The 25,807-nt window shown below is 37.8% G+C and overlaps 2 protein-coding genes across 2 annotated transcripts in view; one reads left to right on the top strand and one right to left on the bottom strand.

Moving 5' to 3' along the window:
* DSPP (dentin sialophosphoprotein) overlaps positions 1 to 25,807 on the top strand; it is a 144,099-nt gene that overhangs the window by 604 nt on the left and 117,688 nt on the right. Inside the window, exon 2 of the mRNA XM_049709017.1 lies at positions 100 to 3,716. The gene's annotated coding sequence lies outside the window, so the exon portion shown is untranslated. The remainder of the gene's footprint in view (positions 1 to 99; positions 3,717 to 25,807) is intronic.
* SPARCL1 (SPARC like 1) overlaps positions 13,085 to 25,807 on the bottom strand; it is a 53,957-nt gene continuing 41,234 nt past the window's right edge. The window contains exons 9-11 of the mRNA XM_004266146.3: positions 25,065 to 25,213; positions 24,077 to 24,225; positions 13,085 to 13,544 (exon numbers count right to left, since the gene is read on the bottom strand). Coding sequence (XP_004266194.1) covers positions 13,516 to 13,544; positions 24,077 to 24,225; positions 25,065 to 25,213 — 327 coding nt within the window. The 3' untranslated portion in view covers positions 13,085 to 13,515. The remainder of the gene's footprint in view (positions 13,545 to 24,076; positions 24,226 to 25,064; positions 25,214 to 25,807) is intronic.

Genomic DNA, 25,807 nt, shown 5'->3' on the forward strand with positions numbered 1-25,807 from the left:
AGGAGGTCTTTGGGAGTTTGGGTGTTTTTTGTTAGGAAGAGATTGTTAAAGACTGACGTAGGTTTTTGAGAGACTCACTATTAACATTGTAATTCCCAGAGGAAAGGAAAGAGTTGGTGTTCCACGTGTTCTTGGAAGCAGGGAAGAGGAAGGAAAATAACACTGCCTTGTCGCATGTGTATCACGTTCTGGCCAAGATATCCAGTGGGAAAGTCTCATGATACTAATTCCTGTCAGCCTGAGGTAGGGATTGTCATAATTCCATCTTCATTCCAGTTGGACTACAGGTGGGGCATCTGAAGAAAAGGAGGGTTAGGTGATAGAGACGTGGTTGTTTCCTTCAGATATTTGAAAAGAGTATTAGGCTTACTCTGTAGCTAGAGGACAGAACTAGGGCTAAGGTAAATCAATCGAAAAGGTGTTTTTTGTTTTTTATTTTCTCTCCCCCCAACCCCGAGTTAGTGTCAAAACTCGTTTGGGGTAAATTTGAACTGAACTGACAGGAGGCTTTTTTCCCCTTAGTGTGACTATAAGTTTTGCTGAGAAACATTAGAATGTTTGATTTCAGGATGCTGCCTCAAACCTCTCTGGAAGAGTTACAAGGTTTATGTGCAGTATTAATTTTCTAAAATCCATAAAATCCTGGTCCTTGGGTACATAACAAGGGACTTGTACTTGACAAGAATGATCTGCTCATTGGGTGAGGGGTGGGATAACCTTGTCCCAGCATGAAAGAGTCTGATTCTACTGTCTGGTTTACTGTCTGGTAGCAAGAAATTGCTTCTTCCTGGCATGGAATAGAATTCTCTAAAATTGAAACTACTTACAGAAGCTCTTGAGAAAGTTTGAGCAATTGCCTAAAGAATGACATTTACTTCTGTTTTAATAGTTTTGACACATCTACCCTGACATTAGTAAAGATATTAGGTTATATGAAAATTTTACTTAAAGAATGAGTAAATCACATGATCCGCAGATAATCAATTTTTTGTGGCATTTTGTAGTTTTCATTGGAACATTTACAAAGTATGCAAAATGATAAAACTATTATACCTTACAGATAGGGTAGAAGTAGATAATCTTCTAACTGTAAGTATCCAGCACCATCTCTAGTAGGAAAAAAACATTAAAATTTTAGTTTAAGACATTTCTGGAGGAATATCTGCTCCTGTATCACTAGGTGATATTGCCTTCATATTTACTTATATTTCAGATATAAGGAATATTTTTTTCAAGAGACAGTTAAAACAGTGATAGATAGCATTTACTGAATATCTACATCGTATCACTTAATCCTCACAACAATCCTGCGAAGTTAGGTGGTATTTTTCCTATTTCACAGATGAAAATGATATTTAGAAAGGTTGCCCCAAGGTTTACTCCATAAGCAACAGAGCTGGATTTTGAATCCCGGTCTGCAGGGTTCCAGAGCCAATTCTCTGTTGTATTCCCTACTACGTTTATGAAGCTTTTATGATTTCTTACTTTAAGTTTGTAGTTTGGAAGATTTATATTACTTAAGCAATACTCATGTTATCCATAGTAATCCATTTATGGTTTGTGACTTGAAATGTAAGGGCCATATCTGATTTGGCGAGCCTTGTTAAACTTGTTCACATAATTTTGGCTCATAAACAATTTATTGATAATATCTTAACCTAAGGATGAGCGGCTGCAGTCAGGGTGTCTTGCCTGCAGGTGTTCTTGAGATTTCAAAGCATTTCAAACTCAGATAGAAGCGAGATACTAAACATGCTAAAGAGGGCCCCTAAAATTTCTAACCACTTTTAGAGGCTAAATGCTACTCTGTCCTACAGTATAAGGACTTATGTTGTTTGCTGTTATTTTCTAAAATATTTGTGAAGTTTGAATAAATAAACTGATTTCAAAACACATCATTTAAGAAAGCACTTGTAATTAATTTGGTCTTCTTTACACCTCCTTTAATCATATTATTAACTTACCAATATGGGCACAATCTGAAGCTGTTAAACTCTTAGGATAGAAGTATTTAAAAATGTATAATAATGCTCAAAAGATATTTGGAGATTTTACTAACCGTATATAACTTCTGACATAGTAGTAAGAGAATTATTTCTGCCAAAATAAACAATACAGATTATAGTTACTATATAAAGGTATTTTTGCCATATTTTTTCTTTGCCTCCACCCATGTCTCCCATATTATGTTTATTTAATGTTGATGGATTAGTATGGGTACAATCATGTAATGTTGGGAGGTAGCAAATAATGTGGTTCTGTTATACCTAAATGCTGAGAAATTGAACCATCAACTGTCTTTTCTGCAACATAGAGCTTAATTTCTCCCACTTCACCCTTGATGGGCTGGTAAGAGCATTTGAATTGGTAAGAAACACAGAATAAACACTTTAGGGCAATGAAACTTTTCAGAAGGAAAACTTGCGTGAAATCCAATTTCTTTCTCAAAATTAAGATTGAGAATATTTTGATTCATCAGCTTCTCTCAAGGTAGGTTAAAATACATACTGACATTTAATTGACATTAATTCAGATATTTTAAAAAGGAATATACCTTTTTGGTCTCTCTCTCTCTTTTGTATATATTTTAGATGAAAGCAAACTTGGGTGAGAATCAAAGCAGAAGTCTCAAGGTCTGTAGCCTTTCTATCAAGAGAGCTGATGCTTTTGTGTTGAGGAGACTTGTTGGCTTGCCTTGAGATGAGAGCATTTCTAGATTTGGTAGTTTCACAGCAGGCTTTTCTCACTGTTTGCTATGAATTGTCTGTAAGACAAAACTAAGCTTGAGGTAAAATTTACTGTTTGAAATTTCTTAACCTAATTTCTATAAACTGAAATTTTGTCAAATGCTCTGGTATTATGAAAAGAATACAGTTTTAGACCTGCAGAAATTCTGATCTAAAGATTTTGGAGGAGGGACTTCCCTGGTGGTCCAGTGGTTAAGACTCCACGCTTCTAATGCAGGGGGCGCGGGTTTGATCCCTGGTTGGGGTACTAAGATCCCACGTGCTGCACGGCGCAGCCAGAAAAAAAAAAAAAAAGATCCTGGAGGAAATCAAGTTTATAACTCATGAGATTTAATTTGGGTAAATCACTTGGGCTCCATTCTGCCATATGGTTTTATGGTTCAGAAGAATTATTCTTACCTTTTCTGAGATTAAATATCACTTGCTTTTATCAGTATAACCATAGCAAAAAAAATTTACCCCAAAGAAGCCCTAAATATTAAAAAAAATAAGGTACTATCTTCAGTCCATTAGGTAGATTTGTAGTTTATAATAGCTTAAAAGTTGTGGACTTACCCCACGTTGGTTCAAAACAGAAATGATTAACTGTGAAAGAAGAAAAATCAATGATCAGTGATATCAATGGGTTTACCTTTTAGCTTATTTTTAACTTAGTACATATATAAGCTGAAATACTTTCTATATGAAAATCTTTGTTTTTATTGAAAATTAATTCCATTTTTACTGCTTTGTGTTTTATTTACATGAGGTAAGATTTTTTTTTTTTTTTTTTGCTATACGTGGGCCTCTCACTGTTGTGGCCTCTCCCATTGCGGAGCACAGGCTACGGATGCCCAGGCTCAGTGGCCATGGCTCACGGGCCCAGCCGCTCCGCGGCATGTGGGATCTTCCCGGACCAGGGCATGAACCCGTGTCCCCTGCATCAGCAGGCGGACTCTCAACCACTGCACCACGAGGGAAGCCCATGAGGTAAGATTTTTAAATGAATATGCAATATTTAGATTTAAATTCCCTTAATTCACAGAAATATTTTCTTGTAACTGCCTTGTAACAGTATTCACTGTATCTGAAATATAGAAAATTGATGTGAATGGTTGAGAAACTCACTGTAAACACTTCCATACAAGTGCTATCTTTCTTAAATTATTTGAATTCCCTCTGTGAATGATACTTGAACCAACATTTTAGGACAGCTATGACTTTGCTTCGAGGGTTTGCTTACACAAGCAATTTCACTGGATAAGTATTGTTTTATAGCTTTCCTGTGGTCCTGTTTTAAGAGACTGGCAGCTTGCTCAAGGAATTGACCACTATGTCAAGGTGAATCCCTCTATTTGTAGAGCTGTCCATACTAGCATGTGTGCAACAATATGTAAGCTAAACACTGTCCTGCTTGTTCTTAGGCAAGAACAATTGCCCTGAGGTAGCATTTGTTCCCTTAGGGTGCATTTTCCTGCTTCTTGGTTTAACCACAATCACTGGGAGAAAAAAATTCTTATCACTGTGAAGATATGGCAGTTCTATAGGTTACTCTGTCAGGATCCTTTCTGGATGGCTTGTGGCCAACAGCACTTTCAATAAAGTTCAGAAAAATAAAGTATAAATAAGTATTCAGATTTGGTAATTTGAATGAGTCATATGTCTGAGGAGTCAGTAGTTTCACTGGAAAAGACTTTGGAGGTAAATTAATACATTTACCCAAGGTCACAGAGCGAATTTAATTTTTTTTTTTTGTGGTATGCGGGCCTCTCGCTGTTGTGGCCTCTCCCGTTGCGGAGCACAGGCTCCGGACGCGCAGGCTCAGCAGCCATGGCTCACGGGCCCAGCCGCTCCGCGGCATGTGGGATCTTCCCGGACCGGGGCACGAACCCGTGTCCCCTGCATCGGCAGGTGGACTCAACCACTGCGCCACCAGGGGAGCCCAGAGCTAATTTAATTTTAAAGGTGAGCTTACAATCTAGGCTTTCCCATCACAGGCCAGGGCTCTTTTAGCCATGTTTTGATGTAAATGAACTTGCTAATTTTGTAATCATCAATAATTAATTATTGACGGTAGTTTCCTAAAACATTTTTAGAATATATATTCATATTCATATATATATAATACATTCTAATTAAAAGATGCTAGAATTTTTACAATTTGTCATTTGGAAATGGACTATAGAATCTCTTAAACAGCGGATTGTGGGAAGAACACTAGCTATTTGAACTTGACTTAGGTTTTTTTTTTTTTGACTCTGTTTCTTATTTAGTTTGACCTTAAAGTTTCTGGCACACTTAAATATTCTTCAAGGTGATTGATTTTAAATAATCTGTAGTGAAGAATCCTGAAAATTTTTACCTCAGGCACGCAATGGTTTACACCTAACTTTTTAGGCCTAACTTTTTGACATTTTTACGAATACTGCAGGTCTCTGAGATACCATCAACTGTAAAGTGTACCATTTAGTTAATGATGAATCTTAAAGAAAAAGGAGATTCTAGGTTAAATGCATCTGTTGTAAGATGTATCTTGATTTCAGAAAATGTTTAAGTGTGAAAAGTATATGGGAAATGAAATTGTTAGTGTTCTCTTTTGTAACTCCCTTCAAGTATTTCTCCTGTGTTTTTATAAACTAATATTCTGAATAACATATATCAATAAAGGGCCTTGTTAAATAGTTGAATTATTTGCAGTTCAGTAAAAAAAAATTGTGTTGGGATTTAGATTTGATCATCTTTAATGTGTTATGCATTTAAGCTAGTGTGCTTCGTTAGTGAAGAAATAAACTAGTCTGTTTCATCTCTGCTAAAGTAATTTATTCTGTAGTTCTTAAGTCTTTTAAGACTCTTCACCTTCTTCCTTATCAATGATAGAAGACGTTGTTTTGTCAATTTATAGTTTGGATGAGTTGAATAAATGAATGTAGAACTGTTTGCATGTATCGAGTTAGTTTTTTTGGCTTTGAATTTAACAGCTGTTCTTAATTTTGTTTCCAAATGAATTGGACTAATAAATACAGTAATTTTGCTGATGAACTGGCTCATCTTAAATGGAGTGTCGAAAGTAATATTTTTGTAAACTTTATAGATCAACAGAGCAGTATTTACCGCTTTAAGATCATTAAGTGTCAGGACCTAGAAAAGAGGAAAGACAATCAAATAATCAGGGAGTTGTAACGCAGTATTTTATCTATCTTTTCTATGTTATATATTTTCTGTTAGCTTGATTAATGAAAACATGCTTTTTAGAATTCTTAGCATTTATAAAATTACATCAGTAAGATTCACATTCGCTAATATTTTAAGTACCCCTCCACCCTTTAGTACCCACCCACCCCCTTCAAACCTACTATCTCAGGAAACACTAGTCCACATTTCTGTGTGTATGTGTGTGGACTCCAAACGTAGCAGGGACTTCTCGGAAAGATAATTAAACTTATGCTTACGAGGTTGGAAAAAAGGCTGTATTTGGGAATCCCTTTTTTTTTTTTTTTTCTTCTGGCTGCACCACATGGCTTGCGGGATCTTTAGTTCCCTGACCAAGGATCAAACCCGGGCCCAGCAGTGAAAGCCACTGGACCGCCAGGGAATTCCCAGGGATCACTTCTTTATGAAAAAAAACTTTAATAATATCATCTCCTATAGTTGTAACCAAAGTATCATTTAAAAATTTAGAATTAATATGCTATGTTACACACAATTTATTTTTTTGCTTGTGACTGAGTCAGTCTTGTTCTCTGTAATTTCCCCTCATTTACTAAAATCCTGTCAAAAGTAAAATTCAAATAATCCTTTTGTACCTTGACCATAACCTTAAATCTAGTTCAAAGACTTCTGGGACAGATTCCATTTCAGTAAGAATGAATTTTCCCCCCATTAATAGCAAATATAAGTACAAAATTTTAGAGGTGAAATGGACTTCATAAATCATTCCTTTTCACTATTTTGTATTCTAAAGGAAAGTAAGACACAAAGGAGTTTAAGATTACTCCAAAGTGTTACATGACAGAGCTTGCATCCCCAGATTATTTGACTTCAAATGCTTTTCTACTGGTCTCCTGGGTTCCCTCCACATGATCAAGGAAAGTTTCAGGTCTCAGGTTTCAAGGATATATGAGATTTTTACATTAAATGACTCAAATCAGACAAAATATCAATCACTAATTGTCCCCAAAGGAGAATAATAACCATTATTTTTGGTATCAACTTCTTTCCAAATAAATCTAAAGAATTTTCAAGTTTTTGTTTTGTATTCATTTAGATACTTTCTTAAAGGAAACTTTAAGTATAATTACCTGATTTGGATTATTAGGAAATGGAAAAGGAATTGGAATCTACAAAAAGGAGGAAAAAAGTGAATTGTGAATAAAATAAGGTGCTACATTTTGTTTTAGCTTTCTCATATGTTCATTTACTCATCCCTCCATCCATCCATCCCTCCATCCATCAGTATTTATTGAGCAATTACGTGCTCTCAGGGAGTTCAGCTTCTAGTTAATGGAGATTAGATTCTAGTGAATTTCAAATCATGTTTTTCTTTCGAGAACTATGCTTATTTTGCTTAATTAGTCAAACCTAAAGCCTAGGAATCTGTCTTCTGTGTTGATAGTTCTTGCAAATCCTTCAGTTTTTCTACAGTAAGCCATCTTTGCCTGATTTTTCATACTATTCGGCCATCTGGTGGAAGGAAGAGCTTCTGTTTCATATACTAGTGATTCTTTTTATTGCCACAAAAATTTACATAATTTTAAGCATAGGACGTTAGTAGCAATTCCTAAATTCTAAACCAAGACTCCAGAATTTTGTGTTAATTTACAAATAACGCAAAATCCAAATCGTATGGATTTCAGAAAAAGAAAAGAACCAACGCACCTTACCCTGACTAGAACCAAAATAATTAGCAATTAATTATAAATGCAAGAACTTAGAAATGTAGTGTCTAACAGTTAGGCCATGTGAAAACATTAAAGGGAAAGAATGTTCCATTGAGGACTGTAGCTTTAGTGACAACTTCTAAAAGACTACTTAAAGTTGAGAAGTAAGCAGTTCGAAATTAAATATAAGCAAAGGGAAGGTGTTTTGTTACATTTAGATATAAAAACAAAAACTATGCAAAATTGTGTTCATATTTTAAAACTTTTAGATGATAGACAAGAAGTTAAACAAGTTGCTATTTTAAAATGTGTATGAACTTTTCAAAACATCATTGCCTAAATACTGTTTATTTAACATGTCCCAACCTGTGTGGCAGCCTCATTGCCCTGTTCATTCTTTCCCCAGGTTGCCATGTCCTTCTCAGCACTTGCTGTTCCCTCTGCCTGGAATACCCCTTCCACTTCTCATGACCTGGCCTGGCTACCCTTCCTCTGTTAGGAGCTCTTTGACACATAGCCTAAGTCAGCTGGTTTTGTATTTGCAACTAGAAGCACTTACCAAATTACATTGTTTTTTCATTTATAAATCTCTCTTCCTCATCAGATTGTGAACTTATTTATACTTTTTGTTTTTCCAGCACTCACTGTAGACCCCCTTATTTGGTAGACACTCAGTAAATATTAACCAAATGAATGCGGTCTGTACCAAAAAGGTAACTCTATTATGTATTTAGCATTGTCCTGGCCTTTATTAAAAAGATATTATAAGAATTCAGATATTAGGAGAGATTGGAAAGGGTACAAGAAGAGCAAAATAATTATATTGTTTGACCTGTGAAAAAAAGCTGGAGAGCTGGGGAAAAAACTTTAGAGAAAAGAAAACAGCAAGGCTATTTACAAAAAGAAAAAGAACAGGTAATATAGAAAAAGATTAGCATTCCCTTCATGAAGAGTAACTAAGCTCATCATAGTCGGGGTAATTCAGTGTAAACATCTTTTTGATAGCAAGTGTAGAGAGACATTGGAAGAAGTCACTGAAGTTTTAGAGGGAAAGTTGCTACTCCTTTGTCACACTTCACCACAAGCTATGCAGGGAGGGTAGTGTGAATAGCTGATGCCTGGTGGCCTCTTATATTTCTGTGTCAAAATTTGGAAAATGTTATAACCATCATCCAACTAATAAATACTTTTTGCAGTTTGAGATTCCCCAAACCCATGCTTACCAGGGGCAATTGTGGAGGTGGGAGAGATGGGATCTGAGGAAAAAATGGTGGTCCTTGTGGTAGGTAAAAGTTAAATCTCTATAATAAGAAACATGATGTCAGTCATTCCAAACATTTGAAAACTTTTAAAATGATGAACATGTCATTTGAAAATACAACCAGAAGTTTACCTGACCACTGGAACTTCCTCCAGACTGTTCAAGCTTGTAAAACAATAACAGCAACAAGGTAAAGCAACATATGGCAATACGTTATTCATTACAAAGAGATTTTATTCTGAATGAGACTAGGTAACAAGCCACTATTGAGCATTATATGCATCAGTGACGTAGCTGTCCTGGAATAGGGAAAAGTTGAATTAATTTTGTCCAGTGATTTAGAACTTGTACTTCTTACCTTTAAACTTATTTCCAAAGAATGTTTTCTCTTTTTTTTTTTTTACATTTTGTAAGATTAATTACATATTGCATGCCTCTTCATCTTCAAATCAACAGTGTTCTCAGTTTAATTCTCAGCATTTATCAGTTCAAAGTGGAGAGAGTATGGAAGTGTAAATTTAAAGTTTGTATCCCCAAATACAGATTTTGAAAGCTCCCTCACTTCTCTGAAGGCTCCTTTGTTACAAAATGTTTAGGGGACAGGTGTTCCTGCCTACTAGGTACCCTACCTAGTCAGACTATAATAAGCAGAGCTTAAACTCATAGATCTCATTCGTATAGATGGGGACGCATGTCTATAATCAACATGAGATGGTTTGGGGTAAGGGTATTTTAAATGAAACTCAATTCAAACTGCCTAATTAAGACTTAGGTCACTGTGGAATACTTGCTCTATATTGCTAAGTTTATTTGAGAGCTTCCTATGTTCCAGTTAGGACTGTTAAATGCGTTAGATGCATTTTTATCATCCTTGCACAATTCTGAGGTAGTTCTTACAACTCATTTTACAGTCTGGGAAGCCATGGGTTAGTTCCTCACTGAAGGTCATGCAGCTTGCAAATAGCATGTAGAACTGGGATTTGTACTGGGAAGACCCTTGGGCTGAAGAAGAGTGGTAAATTCCTGGTTCTACAACTTTCCTGGAGTCCACTTTCCTCTTCTGTGAAATGAAAAGATAAAGGTAACACTTTCTAGCCCAGAAATACGATGTCTCTAGAATGGAAATGGAGTGGGAAACTGAGGAACAGTACTCACAGGGATGGGCAGAGCAGTGGCAGTTATCAAAAGGCCAGCAAGGATAAGAAATTTCATTCTGAAGGAAGAGTCTGGAATTGAAGGGTTAGGAGATCATTTTTAGTTTTTTCTAAGTCTTATTCCCGTTATTAATAGACTGTTTAGTTAGAGGTGTTGAATAGTGGTCAGACTAAATTCTGTCTCTAGATCCAGGTTTTGTAAACCTACATCAGTGCCTTAAAAACAGTGTTTAAGGACTTCCCTCGTGGTCCAGTGGTTAAGACTCTGCGCTCCCAATGCATGGGGCCCGGGGTTTGATCCCTGGTCAGGGAACTAGATCCCACATGCATGCCGCAACTAAGAGTTCCCATGCCGCAACTAAAGATCCTGCATGCTGCAACGAAGATCCCATGTGCCACAACTACAGAAAAATAAAAAAGATCCCACATGCTACCATGAAGATCCCTCATGCAGCAACGAAAATCCCGTGTGCCACGACTAAGACCCAGCGCAGCCAAATAAATTAAAAAATGAATAAATAAATAAATATTTTTTTAAAAAACCAGCTGTCTTTAGACAAGACATGCATTCTGTGGCTCATAACATTGCATATACTTACTACTCTTCCTTGTAATCTCACAGTTCAACCTGTACTGTTTGGTCCCTGAAGTTATTTGAACTTGTGATCTCTACCCACAAATCTTCAAACACCAATGTCGTATCATACTTAGGATCAGAGATATAACACCACTGGCTCAAGTGAGATTTCTTATGTAATATACAAATAAATCCACCTTGAACTTCTACCCCCCATGAGATCTACCAGGTCTTCACATGGTCTGGATGCTGTTACTGACAATTGCAAGTTTTCAAGAAGGAAATGATATAGGAAAAATCTTGAAAGGCATAATGGATTGATAGAGCATAAACGCAATATGAATAAATTCAATGAAGCAAATCAATGTGATCTTTACTGGCCAGCTGATTCTGAAAGCAAAGCTTTATATGGCCTTAAATTACATTTAATTCAAATTAACTTACCTTAGGAGTTTCAAACTAAATCACTGTACTCTGGAATTGAATATTGGAAGAAAAATCAACTTCATCATATTCCTATTAAGACCTGTCCCCATCATCTGAAGAAAATCGTATCCCTTTATGTCACTCTTCAACTATTTTATACATATGTATTTGAAATTCAACTCTGATTTATCTTCACACTATTTCATTTTGCCTGAAATTAGGCAGCTTATCTCCCTTTCCCTTTTTCGTGTTTCTTATTTGTATTTTTTTTCCTTCTGGATTCAAACCCTTGGCTTTATTTCTTCCTTTGATAAGTGGACCTATTCATTAAATTATCCAAAACAATCCTTTTACCTAGTGCGATAGAATCAGTCCAAATTATACTGTGTCTTTTCAATTACCTTTGCTTCAAATGGTCCTTGGGCAACAAATTCAAAGAGCAGTGTGATCTAGAATCTCTATGCCCATCTCGTATTTAAGCGATATTACTAATGTCTTTGTGCTCATGGGTAATATGAGTCACAGAATTTGAAGCAAAATTGAATAATTGGTTTTAGACTAGGAACACCAACTTCTAAAGTATTTCAGTTACACAGAGATAGGCTTAAAGACCGATTACTGAGAAATAACTTCATCTCCTTGGTTGGGATTAATGTCTTTACCGCAAACAACTCACAATTAAAAATTATGACCACTAAGAATATTAAAGTGCTTTTACAATATATCATCCAGTGCAGCTATACATGTGGAAGCCTTAACTAATAGAAAAATTTAAGGTTCTAAAACTTTCTATTATTAAATAATATTTTTATTTCAAAATGAAATTTATTTTCAAATAAAACATTTTTAGTGAATAGGTAGTGTCCTCAGCATTAAAATCACTTTTCACTATTCCAAAACACTTAAAGTATTTAAAACATTAAACATAGTAATTTAGGTCTAATTAATGCCTTCAAATTTAATTTCACTATTCCGAACAAATGTACAATTAGAAACGTGGTTTCGAATTAGTTAGGACCTCCCATGACATTTCTTTGCAGGTACACGTAAAAACATTCTGAATTTTGGAATAATTCCTAAAATTATTTCTGTAGTTGGAAGAAATTATAAATAATGCTTAATTAGATTTTAATTAATCAAATTGAACTTAATTATTTAGACATGATCTGGTGTGATGTGGTCTGGTTAAGAAAAAGTGACTCACTGAGCTAAGAAAAGACAATACGGTATGAAAGATAAAATACAATTTTGAAATTAATCAGAGATTATTCTGATAAAAAACAAACTCTTCCGTAAGTGTCCTTCAGATAAAATTCCTGGGGGCATATTCTTTAAGTGACTATCACAGATAAGCCTCTCAACAACAACAAAGTTTTGATTAGTTGAAAGAAAATAAAGACAATTGCACTGATATATTCCATTTCAGATAGGAAAATATGTGGGGACTTCCCTGGCAGTCCAGTGGTTTAGGACTCTGCACTTCTGCTGCAGGGGGCAAGGGTTCAATCCCTGGTTGGGGAACTAAGATCCCAGATGCAGTGTGGTGGTGTGGCCAAAAAAAAAAAAAGTGACCAAAGAAAGACACAAATTTTCTCTTATGACACTGTCTTGCTATCAAGTTATTCTAGTACTATTCACCTCTGACTACCTTGGACATCAAGACACTTCAGGGCTCTCCACTGTCTGTTATCTTTACATTCCCTTTATTTTGAGGACAAGAAATGTGTAGAGATTTTGCTGGGCCTCCCTTTCCCCAGACACACATGCACGTCTGCACAAAAGCTAAAATTAGTTGCATCAAGCAGTGCACCATCACCCATATTTTAAATTGAATTTGGTGAAAAGCACTTGAATTCTTTTTTTTTTTTCTGTTTAAACTTAAATTATGACAAAAACCATTCATGAGCAACTACCATTTAACAACTGAATATTTGTTTCCCATAAGAAACAGCTCCCCAACCACTCATACTTTTTTTTTTAAGCAGTAGGGTCTAGAAAGCATGATTATAGTTTGATACGAAGTATGAACATATAATTGTTCAAGTAAATGACTGGAAATAAACTTGAGTAAACATTTGGATTTTTATTAGGATATTAAGATACTGAAAATAACACACATCAACAACAAAGAGGCTTATTTCACTTTTTTGAAGTGCACATGGTATTATGGACAAAATGAATTATTATTTTTTCGAGTTTTATAATCTTTAAGTATCTCATAAATGGATGCAGAGAGTGATGAGTTAAACTCCTGTTCACAAACAGTATACAATATTTTGTGTATATTGACTTTACTTAATTTTAAAGTTTTATTTCCAAAGTTAATGTTAAATGCCTGGTGCATATACTGTTATCAAGCAGTTACTCTCATTGTCGTCTCAGACATGCAAGCATTTTGCTAAATATAAATCTACAAGTATCACACTGCATATACTTCAGAAGTGGTCAGAACAAAGGAGGAGGCTGGGTAGTTTGAGTTCTTTCAAATCTTAATTCAAAACAGGAGATTTTCATCTATGTCTTCTGTAAAAAACAAAAACAAAACATACTTTTAGAAAGTAGCCAGAGCAGTAATATAAACAATGTTAGACTAGGGGATCAGAGAACCCATCAATAAGGGGGTACGATGGTGGTTCTCAATCCTGGTAGGGCGTCAACATCACCTGTGAAGCTTTAAGAACTATATATCCTTGGGCCTCACTCCTGCCCCACCCCGAATCATCATCCCCATGGGTGGGCCAATGGCATGTATACATTTAGAAAGCTCTGCAGGTAGTTCTGATGTAGGGTTGAGAACCACTGATAGAGGAGGTTGAGGGGAAACCAGGCAAGTGCCAAGTATACTAATCTGTAAGGGTTGCTAAAATATAACCAAAATAAATAGAAGTATAGTGCCAGTTATATCAAATTTCCAATCAAGTAATTGTAAAAGAACTTGTTGCCACACTAATGGAAGAAGACAGCATCCTCTGGGGGATATAAGACCATTCCTTAGCATAGTGGCCCACCCTTACTCAATAATTCTTGAACAGATACCTAAAGCAGATTAATCTGAAGCATACTACCCCGTCTGGGACACCAAGTAGTTTTCCTGCCCAGTGTAAGTTTTCCTCTTGCCCCAAGAGAGGGACAGATTACAGACTTTTGCTGTATTTCTTGTGAGCACTGGCTTCACTTGTAAAGTAGGGATAATAGTCTTCTTACTTATAAATTTACTCATATTTGCACTCATACGTTTTGTCTTCTTTTTTTTATATTAAATTAAATTGATTTATTTTTATACGGCAGGTTCTTATTAATCTACTTTATACGTATTAGTGTATATTTGTCAATCCTAATCTCCCAATTCATCCCACCACACCACCAACACCCCCTGCTTTCCCCCTTTGGTGTCCACACGTTTGCTCTCTACATCTGTGTCTTTATTTCTGCCTTGTAAACCGGTTCATCTGTACCATTTTTCTAGATTCCACGTATATGCATTAATATACAATATTTGTGTTTCTCTTTCTGACTTACTTCACTCTGTATGACAGTCTCTGGGTCCATCCACATCTCTACAAATGACCCAATTTCGTTCCTTTTTATGGCTGGGTAATATTCCATTGTATACATGTACCACATGTTTATCCATTCATCTGTCGATGGGTATTCAGGTTGCTTCCATGTCCTGGCTATTGTAAATAGTGCTGCAATGAACATTGGGGTGCATGTGTCTGTTTGAATTATGGTTTTCTCAGGGTATATGCCCAGTAGTGGGATTGCTGGATCACATGGTAATTCTATTTTTAGTTTTTTAAGGGAACTCCATACTGTTCTCCATAGTGGCTGTATCCATTTACGTTCCCACCAACAGTGCAAGAGGATTCCCTTTTCTCCACACCCTCTCCAGCATTTGTTGTTTGTAGATTTTCTGATGATGCCCATGCTAACCAGCGTGAGGTGATACCTCATTGTAGTTTTGATTTGCATTTCTCTAATAATTAGTGATGTTAAGCAGCTTTTCATGTGCCTCTTGGCCATCTATATGTCTTCTTTGGAGAAATGTCTATTTAGGTCTTCTGCCCATTTTTTGATTCGTTTATTTTTTTGATATGAGCTTCATGAGCTCAATATCCACTTCTTTCCATTACTCTAGGAGGTGGGCCAAAAAAGATCTTGCTGTGATATATGTCAAAGAGTGTTCTTCCTGTGTTTTCCTCTAAGAGTTTCATAGTGTCCAGTCTTACATTTAGGTCTTTAATCAATTTCGAGTTTACTTTTGTGTATGGTGTTAGGGAATGTTCTACTTTCATTCTTTTACATGTGGCTGTCCAGTTTTGCCAGCACCACTTATTGAAGAGACTGTCTTTTCTCCATTGTATATCCTTGCCTCCTTTGTCATAGATTAGTTGACCATAGGTGCATGGGTTTATCTCTGGGCTTTCTATCCTGTTCCATTGATCTATATCTCTGTTTTTGGGCCAGTAACATATTGTCTTGATTACTGTAACTTTGTAGTATAGTCTGAAGTCAGTGAGTCTGATTCCTCCAGCTCCGTTTTTTTCCCCTCAAGATTGCTTTTGTGTTTCCATACAAATTAAAAAATTTTTTGTTCTAGTTCTGTAAAAAACGCCATTGGTAATTTGATAGGGATTTCATTCAATCTGTAGAATGCTTTGGGTAGAATAGTCATTTTCACAATATTGATCCTTCCAGTCCAAGAACATGCTATATCTCTCCATCTGTTTGTGTCATCTTTGATTTCTTTCATCAGTGTCTTATAGTTTTCGGAGTACAGGTATTTTACCTCCTTAGGTAGGTTTATTCCTAGGTATTTTGTTCTTTTTGTTGCAATGGTGACTGGGATTGTTTCCTTAATTTCTCTTTCTGATCTTTTATTGGTAGTGTATAAGAATGCAATGAAGAACCTTACCAAATTCATCGATCAGCTCCAGTAGTTTTCTGGTGGCATCTTTAGGATTTTCTATGTATAGTATCACGTCATCTGCAAACAGTGACAGTTTTACATCTTCTTTTCCAATTTGGATTCCTTTTATTTCTTTTTCTTCTCTGATTGCCATGGCTAGGACATCCAAAACTATGTTGAATAACAGTGGCGAGAGTGAACATCCTTGTCTTGTTCCTGATCTTAGAGGAAATGCTTTCGGTTTTTCACCATTGAGAATGACGTTTGCTGTGGGTTTGTCATATATGGCTTTTATTATGTTGAGGTAGGTTCCCTCAATGCCAACTTTCTGGAGAGTTCTTATCATAAATGGGTGTTGAATTTTGTCAACAGTTTTTTTTCTGCATCTATTGAGATGATCATATGGTTTTTATTCTTCAATTGGTTAATATGGTTTTTCACATTGATTGATTTGTGTACATTGAAGAATCCTTGCATCCCTGGGATAAATCCTCCTTGATCATGGTGTATGAATCTTTTAATGTGCTGTTGGATTCCGTTTGCTAGTATTTTGTTGAGGATTTTTGCATCTATATTCATCAGTGATATTGGTTTGTAATTTTCTTTTTTTGTAGTATCTTTGTCTGGTTTTAATATCAGGATGATGGTGGCCTTGTACAACGAGTTTGGGAGTGTTCCTTCCTCTGCAGTTGTTTGGAAGAGTTTGAGAAGGATGGGTGTTAGCTCTTCTCTAAATGTTTGATAGAATTCACCTGTGAAGTCATCTGGTCTTGGACTTTTGTTTGTTGGAAGATTTTTAATCACAGTTTCAATTTCATTACTTGTGATTGGTCTGTTCATGTTTTCTATTTCTTCCTGGTTCAGTATTGGAAGGTTATACCTTTCTAAGAATTTGTCCATTTCTTCCAGATTATCCATTTTAGTAGCATAGAGTTGCCTGTAGTAGTCTGTTTTGATGCTTTGTATTTCTGCAGTGTCTGTTGTAACTTCTCCTTTTTCATTTCTAATTTCATTGATTTGAGTCCTCTCTCTCTTTTTCTTGATAAGTCTGGCTAAAGGTTTATCAATTTTGTTTATCTTCTCAAAGAATCATCTTTTAGTTTTATTGATCTTTGCTATTGTTTTCTTTGTTTCTATTTCATTTATTTCTGCTCTAATCCTTATGATTTCTTTCCTTCTACTAACTTTGGGTTTTGTTCTTTTTTCTCTAATTGCTTTAGGTGTAAGGTTAGATTGTTTATTTGAGATTTTTCTTGTTTCTTGAGGTAGGTTTGTATTGCTATAAACTTCCCTCTTAGAACTGCGTTTGCTGCATCCCAAAAGTTTTGGATCATCGTGTTTTTGTTGTCATTCGTCTCTAGGTATTTTTTGATTTCCTCTTTGATTTCTTCAGTTATCTCTTGGTTATTTAGTAATGTATTGTTTAACCTCCATGTGTTTGTGTTTTTTACATTTTTTTCCCTGTAATTGATTTCTAATCTCATAGTGTTGTGGTCAGAAAAGATGCTTGATATGATTTCAATTTTCTTAAATTTACTGAGACTTGATTTGTAACCCAAGATGTGACCTATCCTGGAGAATGTTCCACGTACACTTGAGAAGGAAGTGTTATCTGCTGTTTTCGGATGGAATCTCCTATAAATATCAATTAAATCTATCTGGTCTATTGTGTCATTTAAAGCTTCTGTTTCCTTATTTATTTTTGTTTTGGATGATCTGTCCATTGGTGAACGTGGGGTGTTAAAGTCCCCTACTACTATTGTGTTACTGTCGATTTCCCCTTTTATGGCTGTTAGCATTTGCCTTATGTATTGAGGTGCTCCTATCTTGCATGCATAAATATTTACAATTGTTTTATCTTCTTCTTGGATTGACCCCTTGATCATTACATAGTGCCCTTCTTTGTCTCTTGTAATAGTCTTTATTTTAAAGTTTAATTTTTCTGAAATGAGAATTGCTACTCCAGCTTTCTTTTGATTTCCATTTGCATGGAATATCTTTTTCCATCCCCTCACTTTCTGTCTGTACTTGTCCCTAGGTGTGAAGTGGGTCTCTTGTAGACAGCATATATATGGGTCTTGCTTTTGTATCCATCAGCCAGTCTGTCTTTTTTTTGGAGCATTTAATCCATTTACATTTAAGCTAATTATTGATATGTATGTTCCTATTACCATTTTCTTAATTGTTTTGGCTTTGCTATTGTAGGTCTTTTCCTTCTCTTGTGTTTCCTGCCTAGAGAAGTTCCTTTAGCATTTGTTGTAGAGTTGGTCTGGTGGTGCTGAATTCTCTTAGCTTTTGGTTGTCTGTAAAGTTTTGATTTCTCCATCGAATCTGAATGAGATCCTTGCCGGCTAGAGTAATCTTGGTTGTAGGTTTTTCCCTTTCATCACTTTGAATATATCGTGCCACTCCCTTCTGGCTTGTAGAGTTTCTGCTGAGAAATCAGTTATTAACCTTATGTACATTCTCTTGTATGTTGTTTGTCATTTTTCCCTTGTTGCTTTTAATAATTTTTCTTTGTCTTTAATTTTTGTCAGTTCGATTGCTATGTGTCTTGGCATGTTTCTCCTTGAATTTATCCTGTATGGGACTCTCTGCACTTCCTGGACTTGGGTGGCTATTTCCTTTCCCATGTTAGGGAAGTTTTCAACTATAATCTCTTCAAATATTTTCTCGGGTCCCCTCTCTCTCGCTCTCTCTCTCTCTCGTGTCTCCTTCTGGGACCCCTATAATGCAAATGTTGGTGTGTTTAATGTTGTCCCAGAGGTCTCTTAGGCTGTCTTCATTTCTTTCTGTTCTTTCTTCTTTATTCTGTTCCATTGCAGTGAATTCCACCATTCTGTCTTCCAGGTCACTTATCCATTGTTCTGCCTCAGTTATTCTGCTATTGATTCCTTCTAGTGTATTTTTCATTTCAGTTATTATATTGTTCATCTCCGTTGGTTTGTTCTTTAATTTTTCTAGGTGTTTATTCTTTAATTCTTCTAGGTCTTTGTTAAACATTTCTTTCATCTTCTTGATCTTTGCCTCCATTCTTTTTCCGAGGCCCTGGATCATCTTTACTATCATTATTCTGAATTCTTTTTCTGGAAGGTTGCCTATCTCCAGTTCATTTAGTTGTTTTTCTGGGGTTTTATCTTGTTTATTCATCTGGTACATAGCCCTCTGCCTTTTCACCTTGTCTATCTTTCTGTGAATGTGGTATTCATTCCACAGGCTGCAGGATTGTAGTTCTTCTTGCTTCTGCTGTCTACCCTCTGGTGGATGAGGCTACCTAAGAGGCTTGTGCAGGCTTCCTGATGGGAGGGACTGGTGGTAGGTAGAGCTGGGTGTTGCTCTGGTGGGCAGAGCTCAGAAAAACTTTAATCCGCTTGTCTGCTGATGGGTGGGGATGAGTTCCCTCCTTGTTGGTTGTTTGGCCTGAGGTGACCCTGCACTGGAGGCTACAGGCCCTTTGGTGGGGCTAATAGCAGACTCTGGGAGGGCTCACGCCTAGGAGTACTTCCCAGAACTTCTGCTGCCAGTGTCCTTGTCCTCGTGGTGAGCCACCGCTGCCCCCCGCCTCTGCAGAAGACCCTCCAACACTAGCAGGTAGGTCTGGTTCAGTCTCCTCTGGGGTCACTGCTCCTTCCCCTGGGTCCCAATGTGCACGCTACTTTGTGTGTGCCCTCCAAGAGTGGAGTCTCTGTTTCCCCCACACCTGTTGAAGTCCTGCAATCAAATCCCACTAGCCTTCAAAGTCTGATTCTCTGGGAATTCCTCCTCCTGTCGCTGGACCCCCAGGTTGGGAAGCCTGACATGGGGCTCAGCACCTTCACTCCAGTGGGTGGACTTCTGCAGTATAATTGTTCTCCAGTTTGAGTCACCCACCCAGCAGTTATGGGATTTGATTTTATCATGATTGTGCCCCTGCTGCTGTCTCATTGCAGCTTCTCCTTTGTCTGTGGATGTGGTGTATATTTTTTGGTGAGTTCCAGTGCCTTCCTGTCGATGATTGTTCAGCAGTTGTGATTCCAGTGCTCTTGCATGAGCGAGTGAGGGCACGTCCTTCTACTCCGCCATTTTGCTGTCTTCTTTCTGTTCAGATGAGAGATGTCCCTCCTGTTGACTTGGAGGCTAATCCTCTGCCTGTGCTCAGGATCTCTTCTGATCTCAGAATTCTCCCGTTTTCCTCTTTTTTTCTTATATCCTCAATCTTTCCTTTTTTTTTTTTTTAACGGGCCCTTCCTATTAATGTTTAAATATGCTGCATATCCAGCCTTGAGAACAGTGCCTGGTGCTATGTAGACCACCAGTAAAGACTTGTTGAAGGAATGGATGCATGAATAAATGATAAGAGCTCAAGCCTCTTTTATTCTCAAAAATGCTTCCCTCAACTCTATGTCCCTCTCTAGCTCATTCCTGCTTTCAAACCTTCACTCTTTAGCCTTTCTTATCTCCTCTTCTTTCTTATGTGTCTTGCTTCCATCTCTACCTTTCCACAAAAACTGCTCTTCCAAGGCCATCCAGGGTATCCTTATTTCTACGTCCAATGAATATTCTCAGTCTTTTACCTTACTTGACATCTCAGCAGCATTTAGCACTGTGATCTCTTCCTCCTCTTTGAAATACCTCCTTAGATACGGCACTATCCTCTTTTTTTTTCTGCGTTTCACGGGCCTCTCACTGCTGTGGCCTCTCCCGTTGCGGAGCACAGGCTCCGGACATGCAGGCTCAGCGGCCATGGCTCACGGGCCCAGCCGCTCCGTGGCATGTGGGATCTTCCCGGACCGGGGCACGAACCCGCGTCCCCTGCATCGGCAGGCAGACTCTCAACCACTGCGCCACCAGAGAAGCCCACTATCCTCTTTTCTTTTTTCTTTCAGGAGACTTTTCATTCTGCTTCATGTACTCCTTCTTCCTCCTGTATCCATCATCTAGATGTTGTTCCTTGGTATTCAACCCAAAACCCTTTTCCATGTAACTCAGCACATTTTCCTAAGAAAATCAATTTCCTTCCCTGGTATCAATTATTTTCTGTATGCTCACAATCCCCACATATGTATTTCAATTCCTAAATTCTGTCTTGAAAAGCAGGCCCATATATTCAACTATCTTTTTTTTTCATTTTTATTTTCTTGGCAGTGCTGCACAGCCTGTGGGCTCTTAACTCCCTGACCAGGGATCGAACCCCCGCCACTTGCATTGCAAGTGCAGAATCTTAACCACTGGACCCCCAGGGAAGTCCCTCAACTATCAACTGTACGTTGTCACCCAGCGACTTCAAAATTTAATGTGTCCCAGATGGAATTTATCTTTTCCCCCCAAACCTGCTTCTGTTCTTGTGTTTTCTGTCTCAGTGGAAGGTACCTCTCCTCACCCTGCCTGGCCTGTGCCAGGAACCTAGGCATTGTACTTCTCTTCCTCTCAACCTAACTGCCTGCTTCCTGCCTCCACATATTTCCTATGAAACACTGTCTTATTATTTCTGCATACTGTACATCTTGAATATGTTTATATTCTCAACTATATCTTGAATATATTGATATTTTAAAATATATTGGAATATGTTTACTTTTCTTTTTCCCTACTATAACTGCCCTAATTCAGGTTCTCATCAACTTTTGCCTGGGTTCACCACAACAGTTCTCTGGCTTATCCACAATGTAACCAAAAGAATCTTTCTTAAGTACAAATCCAGTGAAATCACTCCCTTGTTAAAAACCCTTTGGGGATCCTCCAGTACTCTGAGGATAATGTCTTTAACTGGCTTAGTAGGACCTGCATGATGTGACTTATTTCCTCTGTTCGTCTAGCTTGAAAGGTTTTCCTAAAGATTAATGTGGATATATGTTAATCCACAGTATGTCATAGGCACTAAATAAATAAGACTCCTTCACCTTGTAATTGAATCCCATTTTTACACACAAGGAGAATGAGACTTGCTGAGGATGAGTGGCATGCCCTAATTTGCATAGCTAGTTAATAACAGAGCTGGAATATTTGAGCACATCTAGTTCAGAGCAAAGGAGGTTAAAATTCAGGACAACACTGGCTACAATTTATCTTGTCCTGTGGATTTCTCCGTCCTGAGGGAATACATTTGTATGCTTACAGATAGACATTTTTTTTCTTTCCCTAGCTGAATCCCAAAGCAGTAACTTGTTTCCATGTCCTGACTGAATATCTAATATCTGCTTTGCTGGCTTATTGTGTGATAATTCTTTCCCTTCTTCAAAATGTAATCATGGCCAAACCACAGTGAACAAACAAGAACGTTAGGAGCTTTGTGAGTCACAGAATTTAAGCCCTTCCTGCTTCTCCCAGACAACCCCCCAGCACAGGGCCTGAGTAGGCTCATATGCTGAAGAGCTGCCAGAAATTTTGAAAGGAGCAGTGAAGTGCAACTGGTTTCCTTCTTTAAATTTGCCTTTGGATCACTCCTTTAAAATCACATGCCATATAAAAGGGCATACATACATAAACATGTCCTGTCCCAGCTAAGTTTTTTTCTTGATAATGGTGGAGGGGAGGGGTCGGGGCAGCTGTCCTTGGGTACATTTTATCTTTTCAACATGGGAATTGGAAAAAACATTGTTAGCCATTTTTAGGGATGTATATGAATTTGTAAGTACTGTGCTTATATAGGTGTTAGAAAGGAAATTGGCATTATTTGCATGAGACTGGGTCTTAATTGCCTGTTAATTTCCTATTGATGTTAATAGGTTGTAAACAGTATGGGGTCGACAGTCTCCACTCTGGCTACCAATGATCCCCATCTCCTGTGGTCTCCCCCCACATTGTAGCAGGGTTAGACTGTGTGACAAACAGAATATGGCAGAAATATGTCACTTCTGAGATTAGTCCTACAGGGAACTGCGGCTTCTGTCTTGGACTCTCTCTCTCTCTTTCTATCTCTGTCTCTGATCACTTGCTCTGGAGGAAACCAGATACCATGTCATGAGCAGTACTGTGCAAGGGACCACATGGTGAGGAACTGAAGCCTCCTACCAATAGCCATGTAAGTGAGCTTAGAGCAGATCCTAAGGCAGATCCAAACAGGTGAGGTCCTCCCGGCTTCCTAATCCTCAGAAACTGTGAGAGAGATTTTAAGCTTCTAATCTTTAGGGTAATTTGTTGTGCAGAAATGGACAACTAATACACAGAACTAGATGCTTACAAAAATATTCATTCTTTGCTCATTGCAGTTGTACTTATTTCACAGAATAACACTGTAGAGGAAAAGGACCTTTTCTGCTTATCTATTTATCAGTAAATAACTAAATCCTCATATTCCAACTCTTTCTTTCCAATTTCAAGCCATCATACATATGCATAAAGAATATTTTTAGAGTGAAGTTCACACAAGTTACCTCTTTTGGGGAAACTCTGACCTTTGATGAACTTACGTTTCTTTATTTCTTGGCTGCATAGTCATCCTACGTATACGTATGTCGTGAACACATGGGTAAAACCTCTGCTTTAGAGATTTGATGTTCATTGTTGATTAACATTCTGTGAGCAGTTTTGATTGCTCATTGTTTGAACACCTTTCATATCTCGATTATTAAAAAACAGCCTTGCTCATAAAAATCAACTGTAACTTAGGAAAAGAAAAGGAAGTACATTAAGACATAACCTAGCAAAACAAATGTCTAAATTTAAATTCCTCCGCTGCAGGGGAATTCCTTTTGGATTAAAGGAATAACACCTGGGCACAACTGGTGACAATCTTTAGTGTGTTGGTAATCAATTCTAAGATTCTTCTGGCATCTCCCATTTTCAGGATCAAGCTTGCTGTTTTACTCTTCCCATATGATTTTTTAAAGTTTGGCCCAATACTCAGGTTAAGGAAGGATATAAAGTCCTTCCTTCCTTCCGTAGAAAGGTGGCCTTCGGAGATTTGGCGCAGCTCTCTGGATTCACATCACTTTCTTAGGCTTAGCCAATTTCTGAGACCTCAGTGCAGTTACCCCTTAAATATTTACCCTTGCTACACTTTGAAACACAGATCATAAAGGGAGTAAGAAATAACCTTGCAGTCTGCCACCTTGTGGTCTCTAGGTTTCAATTTGAACACACAGCAGGACCTGTCTATGAGGGCTGCAGGCTTAGGGCTTATCTGGAGAAGAGGACACCCCCCTCCCTGGGCTGATGATGAATTTACCTTCTTTAATTTCAAAGCAGTGACCCCACTCCTCCAGGGTGATGTGCTTATCCTTGTTGGGGTCACACTCTTCAAAGAAGCGCGTTATGCAGTGTTCCAGGGGCACCAGGGATGCCCGCAAAGGAGCGAGCTCAGAGTGGGTCAAGACCCTGCAATGAGATAAATGGCAGCCAATTAACTGGGTTACTAACTTGTGTATGAAGAGCTAACTCTTACGACCACCAAGGGCATTTTTCTTCCCCAAGGCTGCTGAGGACGGCAAATAAGGAGTGTGTTCATGAAGAGCTACAAATGAAATAAACGATTTGTGGGTAAGACAGACAGCTTTTGGGATGTCAGTTCATAAGGTTTCCTTCTTCCCTAGGAACTATCGTCCCTCCACCCTAAATTTATAGGGCTGCATCCCAACAATCATGTTTATACAACCTGGCTCTTACCACTGGCCGTACCGGATCATTCCAGACGTAGGTGCTTAATCCAACTGGGGCCAATCAGATTAGCTTCAGAATTTAGGATCAAGAATGAGGAAGAGTGGAAAGAGCCTTTCGGGAGGCTGGACCCTAACATGGAAACTTGGGAGCTTGTGGAATTGTGGCCATATTCTGTTATGGTCAAAGCAGCACTTTTCTTTTTTTCTTAAATTTTTTGGATGTGGACCATTTTTAAAGTCTTTATTGAATTTGTTACAATATTCCTTCTGTTGTATGTTTTGGTTTTTTAGCCGCGAGGCATGTGGGATCTTAGCTCCCTGCCCAGGGATCAAACCCACACCCCCTGCATTGGAAGGCGAAATCTTAAGCACTGGACGGCCAGGGAAGTCCCTCAAAGCAGCTTTGTGTTTAGACTCATAACCATATTTGCTTGACATTTCTGTGTTCTAAAATGGAACTGTGAAGTTTCGTAAATCTGTTTAGAATTCTTGGGTACAGATAACTAGACATTGCATCAGGGAGATGACCTAGTTAACGGGAAGGTGGAAATTGTTTACCTGTCCCTAGGATGTTGATCCAGCTCACTGAACTGCCAGTGTACCGGATACACATACATGTGGTAGTTTTTCTTAAAGTCTCTTAAGAGAAGGTCAAGTGAGTGGTCCCCAGCCAGGAGTCTCTTTTCATCCAGATAAATTTTCTTGACCTGAGATTAGGAAGGGAGATGATCATTAGAGAATCAGACAAGTGTAACGGAATTATCACTTGCTAAACTTTACTTGAAGAGTATTCCTCACATGACAGAGGAAAACAAACCCAGAATGTTATTTGAGAACAAATTACATGCCTTCCAATCAACACTACAGCTTTCTGCATAGAATAACAGCTAACATTTAAAAAACCCTGGGGTTTTCAGAAGAAATTTAAGACTTTGTTTGATCTTTTAACCAAGTGATGTTCCTCATATTTCTTAAAACTATGAAAAGGTTTTAATGAAAAGGGCTGAACGGACCTAGACAAAATTGTTCATTTGTTGGTGAAAAGTTCTGTTCTTCCCCACTGGCATACTCCATTCTTTTTTTTTTTTTAAGATTTATTATTAATTAATTAAACTTATTTTTGGCTGCATCAGGTCTTAGTTGAGGCACGTGGGCTCTTCGTTGTGGTACGCAGGCTTCTCTCTAGCTGTGGCGTGGGCTCTGCAGCTGTGGCGTGCCAGTTCCAGGGTGCATGGGCTCTGTAGTTTGCGGCACTCGGGCTCTAGTTGAGGCGTGTGAGCTCAGTAGTTGTGGCGCGCGGG

This window comes from Orcinus orca, chromosome 4 (assembly GCF_937001465.1).
Source record: "Orcinus orca chromosome 4, mOrcOrc1.1, whole genome shotgun sequence".
Taxonomy (NCBI): Eukaryota; Metazoa; Chordata; class Mammalia; order Artiodactyla; family Delphinidae; genus Orcinus; species Orcinus orca.